The sequence below is a fragment of the Silurus meridionalis genome, chromosome 8, assembly GCF_014805685.1.
Source record: "Silurus meridionalis isolate SWU-2019-XX chromosome 8, ASM1480568v1, whole genome shotgun sequence".
NCBI lineage: Eukaryota > Metazoa > Chordata > Actinopteri > Siluriformes > Siluridae > Silurus > Silurus meridionalis.
This window is the reverse complement of record NC_060891.1, coordinates 1,455,001-1,465,000: the sequence shown is the minus strand read 5'-3', so window position 1 is coordinate 1,465,000 and position 10,000 is coordinate 1,455,001. Positions and strand designations below refer to the sequence as shown.

Genomic DNA, 10,000 nt, shown 5'->3' with positions numbered 1-10,000 from the left:
AGATAAGACTTGAAGGTCGTGTCAGCGTCGTGTTATCTTCAGGAATCTACCTGATGTGAAAATAAATCTTATGACACAGCGCTATGTGCTTTCCAGTAGTTGACCTCATTCAGTACTGGTTTGTCGAACGGTGGGGAGTTTTGCGTTAAAGTTGCGGCATTTTGCATCCGGCAGAACTTTTTATAACGACGAATATTAAAAAAGCAGAAGAAAGTAGAATGTTTCAAGAATTTATTGCTATTTGTACAAGAAACAGTCTGTTTTACTATTAAATTAAATTCTTAGATTTGTGTCAATTTAGTATCAGATCAATATGTGTTTAAAATTGGATCAGTATCAGGTCAGTACCGAATCAGTGCCAGGTCAGCGTCTGTTCAGTTTAAGGTCAATATCAGTTCAATAGCAGATTAGTATCTGTTCAATATTGGATCAATATCAGTTTAATATTGGATCAATATCAGGTCAGTACCAGATCAATGTCAGGACCGTTTTAGTATCTGTTCAGTACCAGATCAATATGATTTTAATATTGGATCATTGTCAGGTCAGTACCGGATCAATGTCAGATCAGCATCAGTTCAGGACCAGATCAGTATCAGTTAAGTATTGGATCGGTATACATTTAATATTGGATCAATATCAGGTCAGTATCAGGTCAGTATTGGATCAGTATCAGGTCAGTATCAGGTCAGTACCAGTGTCTGAGTTTAAAGTTTAAATTCCACAGTAAAAGATCTCTGTACATGTACTGGGATAAGTAATGTTAACTAAAGTGAGGGATCAGTGCAGGATCTCTGCACAAAAAGAAAAAAAAAAGACACAAACCTTGAGCTTATTGTTGGCGGGGGCGTGGCTTCAGAATTAGAAGATCAGAAACACTGCCCTAAAGCCTGCAAAAGTGACGTTTCGCCGACACGCCTTTTTTGAACGCTGCGCACGTGATGTGACTTGTATGACGTGATGGTATCGGTGTTCTTATGCTAGTGCTCTCCAACACGTTTTCGAGTGTATTGATAATTACGGGAATAAATCGAGCGACGTTGGACCGAGCGAATCGTTCCATCTCACACACTTGAGCAGTTAAAAGCAAGCAGACGCGTTCGCTCGATCTAAATGAAATGAAGCGGTTTAGAACCACGGCGCCGAGCTCGTCTGTCTGAGATCCGCCCGGCCTTTCTACGCCTGCACACGCTGGCACTAACGGAACCTGTTAGCAGCCTGAGAGAGTATGAGAATGAGAAAGAGAGAGAGAGCGAGAGAGAGAGGGAGAGAGATAGAGAGAGAGAGAGAGAGAGAGAGAGAGAGAGAGAGAGAGAGAGAGGAGGAAAAATCGAGAGGGGAGAGAGGTGTGAGGATCAATATCTCTAGCAAGGCACTTGCTTACCTTTGATATGCCTGAGGAGAGGTGGGAGGCGTGGTGAACACTTGGGAGTAGGGATGATAAGGCGTCTTCTTCAGCGCCTGGATGAGATTGTGTCTGTATTCCGGGTCTATGCACCACAGGGAACCCTTCCCGATACTCTGCACAGAGGAAGACAGAACAGTTCAAACGCTATCCGTCAGTACACACTTACCACTACAGGCACGACTTGTAAAGAGACTAAAGACTTGTCAGGAGCCGAGGAGAATATTTGGTCAAGATTTCTGGGTTTTTATTCTCTCCATATATCCCGTAGTATCTGAAGCACTTATAGTCTGTAACGTTTATTTTTCTTCACATAGTCATATTCCAGCCTTAAATACCATTAGCTAGGAAGAGTAAAACTAGCTTGGCTTGATTGTTGACTCAGGCCACGTCCACATTAATAAATTTTCGTTCAATAACACATTTTTCTCTCAGTTTTGTCTCCCCTCCACTCTGAGAGGTGTTTAGTCAGCGAAAGTGAATAAATTTGGAAACGGCATTTTCCCATCACTGTGAAAACAGAAGCTTTCGTAAACGTTGGCGTGTTTTGTTTTGTTTTTGTCACGTGACCAACTCAGCCACTTTATAGACTTTTCAATATCCGGAAAGTAAACAAACAAAGGTCAGGTCGGAAATTGACGCAGGGCGACACGTCTTACATTTTGCTAATGAGCATTACAGGAACGTTAACGTTTTTCAGACGTTTTTTTTGTGGAGGAACAACTTTTGGGAAATGTTTGATAGTGAACGCGGAGCGTATTAGATAAAAAAACAGAAATTTATCCAGATTAGTGTAGACGGAGCCTCAAATTTCTCAGACTTAGAACAGATCCAGTATGTATACATAATAAAGGCACAATGCTAGCTTGGCGTAATTGATCATTTGTAAATATATGGAAAGAGGACGAATCGTGTTTTTCTTGTGACATCAAGTTCATTACGGCGTCCTTGGAAAAGCAATCGTTCGTGACCACATTTGTAAATGAATTGACCTTATGTGGGGTCGCGACCTATAGATCTGGACCAACACCATGTAAACAACGTGGCTAATCCTGCCAGACTCGGGTTTTATCAGCGTCCAAAAAGTTTTGTATTGTGTTACTGTTCTGCATGGATTTTTATTTTATTTTGCTGTATTCAGCTATTAACCTAACAGGCCTGTGACTATCTCACTACACTTCCATCAGTGATCCATCAGATTAATTGGACAGAGTGCTGATTCCCTAAATTAAGTTCATTACGGCTTCCTGGGAAAAGTGACCTTTTGTGACCCCATTTGTAAAACGAGCGACCTAGAGAGCGCAAGGTCACAACCTCTAGCTTGTGAACCCTGGAGTAAAGTGATTGTAGATCAGATATTTGTGTAACAGAGATTAACCTGCAATCATCAGCCAATCAGAAGCAAGATCTTACTTACAGTAACAGGAAGTACCGCGTTCATGAACGAGATTATAAGGGTAAAATTTTCATCGCGTAAGGTCTAAGCTCTCTCGAATCAGTCTTTCAAAAATATAACATCCAGAGATAACAGGGCAGTATAATCACCTTAGAGGACAAGGGTTCAGAACATTTTTTGGATGTCTTCTCAGTTTGACATTAGTTTTTTTGCTGTGCTTCAGTTCAGCTTGTTACTCTCTCTGATATAAATATTGCAGTTAATCTGGTAAACTTTTATAAACTGTATATTTAAGTGAGCTTCAATACAGCTGTGACTTTGTGCAAATGTTTATTTATAAAAGTGATCGTGAGAATATCAAACACAGATCCAACTATTACTTTTCCAATAATAAAACTTGGCCAAATACCAACACTGAATACTGTTTTCTCTAAAAAACAATATGCTTTTTTAAGCATTTCACAGCTAAATTCTTTCACGAACAAATCAAATGCTATGCAAATATCATAGCTATACACTATATACTGTAGGTTTACACAGGACCAAATTAATACTAAGAATACTAAAAAACATATACCTTATATGTAATTTAATTCAGAAAACTGATTTCTTTTCCAAATCAGATTCCTGTCTTTGGCATTTGTTACTGGATCTGATATCCAATGAATCGGAACCGCTGTTATCAGTTTGATAATAATACCGGATAAACACCACATGTAGCAGTGAAAACACATGTTCAGTCTGAGTAGCAACTACTGTTATTATAATGAACACTGCAGAATGAACTTGATCTCTTCACTCTTCAGACAGACAAATAGACACGTAGCCGACAGACAGGAGGACAAGCAGACAGACAGGCAGGCAGGCAGACAGACAGACAGACAGACAGGCAGACAGACAGACAGACAGTCTGGCAGGCAGGCAGACAAACAGACAGACAGACAGACAGACAGGCGGACAGGCAGGCAGGCAGACAGGCAGACAGGCAGCTCTCTGATCCGCCATGTGATGCAGATTGACAGCACAGAATCAGAGTAATGTTAAACTGTGAACAACTCTGTTCCCAAAATAGTTACGATTTTGCTCTAGAAAAAAGTACAAGACGATTCGACTTCCCATACACCTTCACAAAAAAAAGAAAAGAAAAGAGAAAAGGATTTCTGTGTCACTGGCCCAATTCTCTGCTCCATTAAAAAAAAATTAATGGCAAACAATATAAAATGCAATAACCAAACATCAACTCATCACACCAAACCCAACCTGCAAAACAGACGGAACTGTGTGTGTGTGTGTGTTTGTGTGTGTGTGTGTGTGTGTGTGTGTGTGTGTGTGTGTGTGTGTGTGTGTGTGTGTGTGCGCGACCTATTTAACACACTCAGCACTTTCTAAAAGCAGCCGGAGTTGATGCACTTGAGAGACAATTTCATTTTGCGGATCTGATCTGAGGAGAAGAAAAAGGGTGGAAAGAGCTGCACTAATGACGACCCTGTGAGGACGAGGCTCTGAAATCTAATGCACTTTATCGATTATAGAAGGGCTGATTGGAGGAAATGATGCGTTTGGTTTTGTGACCATAGTAAGAGGACAAGTGACTGGTTAATAATGATGAAAAGTTCACGTGAAAACGCACTATAATCTGGGTTTGATGTGCTATGGGAAATTCCCAAGGCAAAAAAAAAATTGTGTTTAATATAATATAAAGCGTAAGATAGAAGTGTTGAAGGCTACCGGAGGGGAAAAAAATCCCCTCTATGATAAGCTTAGACAGCACTTAATATTACATCTATCTGGGAAAAAAAAAAAATTTTAGCCAAAGAGACCCATTTCCTTCCGAAGTGTTGCAAAAAGCGTGTATTTTTAGGTCACACTCACACTGTCTGCCTAATTAAGCTGTCAACTTCCCATCAGCCCGTTTTAAACCATATCTGGGCTTAATGCAAGAGCACATGACACCATGAAATTCAATCCTGAAACATGTTATATGGAAAAACTGGTGGAGGTAAAAAGATGGATCAAAATGCAAGGGTATGGAATCAGGTAAATATTTTCAATAATGAGACCAAGAAACAAAAAAGAAGAGCTGATAGTGATCTGAAGTTCGAAAAGTGAAAAGGGGATTTATTTGTTTCTTAGGTAAAGTCAAAACATGGCGTATTGGCACATGCATCTTTATCTCTGCGGCTTTGGGTGAAAACGTCAGGATTAAACAAAGACAATCAATTCTAATTAGCGACGGATCATAAATCGGGGGGCTGAAAAGGAAAAAGCGAGACGATTTCTTTTTTCATTGTTTCTAGAGTTCATTAATGGTTGAATGTCATTGTATTCATTCAATAAGACGTCAAAAATGTGTCTGTCGTGGGTGAAGGCTGTGTGTTTAGAAAGTCATTAAAAAAAAAGGGAAAAAAAACCCTGAAGCAAGGACACGGCTGTCCCAGGAGCGAACGATATTACAGACATCCGGCGAGTCGGATTATTCATATTCGCCTCCCACTGAAGACTCTGCGCTGGGCTAAATTTCCAAATGTTCAGTAATCAGGAAAAATCAATAGGTTTTTAGAGCACTTTCCCTCTTATTTATTTTCATCTCCTGACAGCTGCTGTGTGGGTCTGAAGGCCAGCTCAATGGCACGAGTCAATAGAGTCTCCAATCAGAGAGGGAGGGGGAAAAAAAAGAGAGGGAGAAAGAAATACATGGATTACACTGGTTTCCAAGGCAACAGGCGATGGAGGAGTGTGTAAAGGCTGTTTGATAGTCTTGGCAGAAGAATCATTCATTCTGGAGCTCTGAAGAAGCCGGTTTTCCGGCAATTTTTTTTTTACTATAAAATGTGAATATTCGCAGTTCGGTAGCGATTGTTTGGTGTGTTCAGCTGTTAGGGTTGAGAAAAACGCGATGTAACAATGCTATCACGCTACACTATGCCACCCTCTGCGATCCATCAGATCAATTGGACGGAGCGCTGATTCCCTAAATTAAGTTCATTACAGCTTCCTTGGAAAAGCGATCTATAAGCATGCGGTGGAGTCGCCCGACCACGCCGGGATAAATCAAGCAGTCTGAAATAACACCACGACGCTCTCCTCTAAAACCCTCTGGCCATCAAGCGCTAATGACTAACCAGCGAACTCGCCTGGCTTCATCTGGAATCATAGCACAGGATGAAAAAAATAACACTCAGGGTAAAAGGTGACCTTGTACACGGATCGGCAAGGTCGTCTGGTCCAAACGTATCCCTGTGCTTGAGTCAGGAGATACCGGGGGGTCCGTGATAACAGATTGAGTCTGTTTATAGTGTTGCATCAATCCTATTTTTGTCTTGTTCAGAGCGACTACATACTAGTCCTCAAAATCCCCCAATTCTGCTCACGTGACATGAAAAGTAAACATGTAGCAAAAATTTAAAGAATCTAGCTATGCTAGTTTATCAAGCCAGTCGGTAATGACATTGAAATCTTTTTCCTACCTGTAATTCAGTAATCAATGTTCTTCAATCCAGCATTACTGATGAATTACTGAATGCTGATAAAAGTAAGAAAGTTCAGTAAGGAATTAAATGTAATGTTACTGTACCTTTACTTCACTACATTTCACTCAGCTACATTTAGTGAAATCGGTCGTTTCTTTTTATTAATGAGGATAAAAACGTAACTGGTGAAACACGTGGCGAGTCACCAATCAGGGTCGAGCGCACACACTGTTTTACACGTGTTCTGATCGGCGCTTGCTGCATCTACTGATCACCAACTTACAGTTCAGCATCAGTTCAACATCAAGCAGAACATTTAGAGAGAAATCAATGATGAAGAAACTCCAGACTCGAACTCACCACCACACACGTGACCACATTTACACGTTTTTTTTGAAGAAGGTTTTGGGCTCATGATCAATGTAATAGAAATCAATCAGTCTTTAATATCATTCTATTAATAGTTCAGTGTGCTGAGAGTCACATTCGAGTCTTTTCACATAAACTGTTTAAGTAAAGAATCTTGTGATAAAAATGATCGTAGGAACATTAGAGTTATAATAAATCATAGTACTTTGGATACTTAAGTACATTTAAAGACGAATATTTCGGGAGTTATATTTGACTGCACTGATTCAACTACATGGTTTGAGAATTTGGTCCACCGCTGCTCTTCCCTCAGGATCACTATACTCAACAATGCTGGAGTTTCGAGTTGAAACACTGAGACAAGGAGCTTTGAATGAATGGATGGAATGAAAGGCTGAGCTCTGAATGACGGAGCGCAGGTGTGAGCTCATCAGGCCTGATGATTCGGACGAGTTCGTCAGTGTGGGTCGAAAAAGAGGTTGGAAGCGCACCGTCGGTCCTTTCCAATCCGGGATTTGTTCAATCGTAGCGTAAAAAAATTTGACTGCGAAAAAGAAACAAGAATGAAAGGGTGATATTTAATTACCTGTGGAACGTAATCCTAATTAAAGAGGATTCCCTTTCAATGCGGGGACATGAAAGCGAGCGATGACATGATAAACGGAGACAAGGCCTGTGCCGGAAGGACAGAGTATGAGTCAGTCAGAGTGGGTAAATGTGTGTGTGTGTGTGTGTGTGTGTGTGTGTGTGTGTGTGTGTGTGTGTGCATGCCTGTATCACAGGGCAGCCAGATCGAGTCCCACTGAGTTGCAGTCCCTCTAAATCACACACTCGCAAGCCTCCGTGGTCTCGCTTGGCGTACATGAATCATGTTTGTTCTGACACATTCGCCGCATGCTGCGATTATACCAAAGCAATATGGCCTCCCCCACGAGCTCAGCATACGGCCCAGAGCCACCCTGAGCCGCTTCCTCGACCGGGTTTCTGACTCGAGTCTGTCAGACGCAGGTTCCCTAACTCACCCAGGAGCTCATGTTTTTTGGTCTATACTTTAGTTTCAAACTGACAGACAAAAATATCATGGAGGATGTGTAGGGTAGTCTAAATGACCTCGCCATTGCATAACTCTCTGGGTTATTTCAGTGTGTGTGTGTGTGTGTGTGTGTGTGTGTGAGAGAGTTGGTGTTTGAGTGTGTGTGGGTGAAGCACTAATAATGCTGAGTACAGGGTCTGTAAAAGACCAGCCTAATGACACACCGGTGCTGGTTCTGCTGAGCTAATGTGCTCCGAATCCCCATGACAAAAAGATAAAAATAAAACAGACGATTTAAGTGCAGAGGTAGCGAGCCCTGGTCACTTCCTCACCAAGAATAAACGTGTGTGTGTGTGTGTGTGTGTGTGTGTGAGAGACGAGTAAAATAAAAGTACATTAAAAACTACAGGTCTTGTTATAGACTTAAATATTAAGAATTTTTGTAGTTTTTATATAAATGAGGCATTTTGGACTACACTAATCCAGATATGTTGAAAAATGCCATTTCCACCTAAAATCTCACCATCCACACACAATCAACACTGTCGTTTTCAATCGTTTTTTTTTTTACTGTATAACTGACCGTTTATTCCACTCACAAAGGCAAACAAGTATCAGAAGGTACAGTAGTAGTGAACGGAATAACTCGGGTCTGGTCGTGATTTATATCGCTGTAACAAAACAAAATAAAACTCAAATAAATAAATAAATAATCGCAGACTTCCCTGCTGTGCCTCAAGGAGCTTTAAACCGTGAGCGAAAAAAATGATTATTTCTGTGGCTTTACTTTTTATAGTGTATGAAATCTGCCATTCTGAGCTCGTTACAGGATTATCCGATCATTCATTTCAGATTTCTGTGTAAACGTCTGGACTTTAAACTGAGACCTGACTGATTCTCACACACACACACACACACACACACACACACACACACACACACAGCTGTGTATTCCGAACCGATCACTTTGTCACATGGTGGCCCGTTATATCACTGGCAGACTTTGCCCTGGATGAGGAGAGTCATCTCTGTCTCGCTGCTATTAGCTGTAATTTTCTCTTCATCTCTTTTCTGACTGAACCGCACTGTCCGCAGGATGGCTCTCTGATTGGCTGTCAGCTCTGGACTGTGTACTGGAATAAACCAGTGTTTTGTGATGTAGGACATTAAGAGTTGCTTGCGAATGGGACTTTCTGACGGATCCAAGATTCATTATTAATAACCAGGACTGCTGTTATTATCACTAATTAAAGAACAACGTCCTTTCCCAATGTCCTATTTTTACCTCCTGCAGCTTCTCACATCATAAAGACCTCCTGTCCCTGTCTGAAAACATCTCCATGACACTGGAGACTATTTCCATTAATGCTAAATAATCACCTACTGAACTTTAACCTTTCAATTATGTACCAGGTCGCACACATGTATTTTATATTAAATTATTTCTGTAGAAAAAAGCAAAGAAAGAAAGAAAGAAAGAAAGAAAGAAAGAAAGAAAGAAAGAAAGAAAGAAGGAAAGAAAAAAAGAAAGAAATCTGACCAATAAGAATCCTTTAATTTTTATGTTACAAAACTCCAGAAACGTATTCTAAGTCGAAAGATATCATTTATAAGAAGGAAGGAAGGAAGGAAGAAGATATTCTGATGTAAAATGCCGTCTGTCTCACACACGTTTGATTACTGTAAAAGACGTCTTCGCATTTCCTCCCAAAAATAAAACAGGTTTTATCCCCGACTGGGTGACAACCAGACTGACCAAATCAGAGTGTTTCTCTCTCACACACAGATGCTGAGAATTGAGGATGCGAAGACTGAGCGTGAGCAGTGAAATAGGAAGTGGAGAGAAGCTGCTGACACACAGCTTGAGAGGAGGAAGAGGAGGAGACAGAGGAAGAGGAGGAGGATGAAGAGAATGCAGAGACGCTGTATTGATCAGGTCAGACTGCTGTGGTCGGCACATTCACTGACCCACAGTAACCCAATGGAACAGTCGAAAAAAGGAGAGAGGGAGTTTACTTTCTTCCCCCCACCCACTTTTTAACATCTGTTTGTGCTCATCAACAGCTGGATAACCAACATGCTAGTGAGCAGCTGGGCTTGATCCCAAATCACCACAGCGCTGTATATTAAAAAAAAAAAAAAAAAAAGGGGGTGAAAAAGAGAGCTGGCACAATGAAAAAGATAGATTTAAAAGAAACAGACAGACAGAAAAAAAGGGGGGGTGGGGGATTATTAATTTATCTTTATTATTCATAAGCACTTTATCCTGGATGGAGGTGAATCTTTAGATAGATAGATAGATAGATAGATAGATAGATAGATAGATA

At 40.8% G+C, this 10,000-nt stretch overlaps 1 protein-coding gene across 2 annotated transcripts in view; it reads right to left on the bottom strand.

Moving 5' to 3' along the window:
- Positions 1 to 10,000, bottom strand: part of foxn3 (forkhead box N3) — an 81,320-nt gene that overhangs the window by 39,837 nt on the left and 31,483 nt on the right. For both annotated transcript variants that reach the window (XM_046855102.1, XM_046855103.1), the window contains exon 3: positions 1,385 to 1,521. In XM_046855102.1, the coding sequence (XP_046711058.1) occupies positions 1,385 to 1,521 (137 nt within the window). The remainder of the gene's footprint in view (positions 1 to 1,384; positions 1,522 to 10,000) is intronic.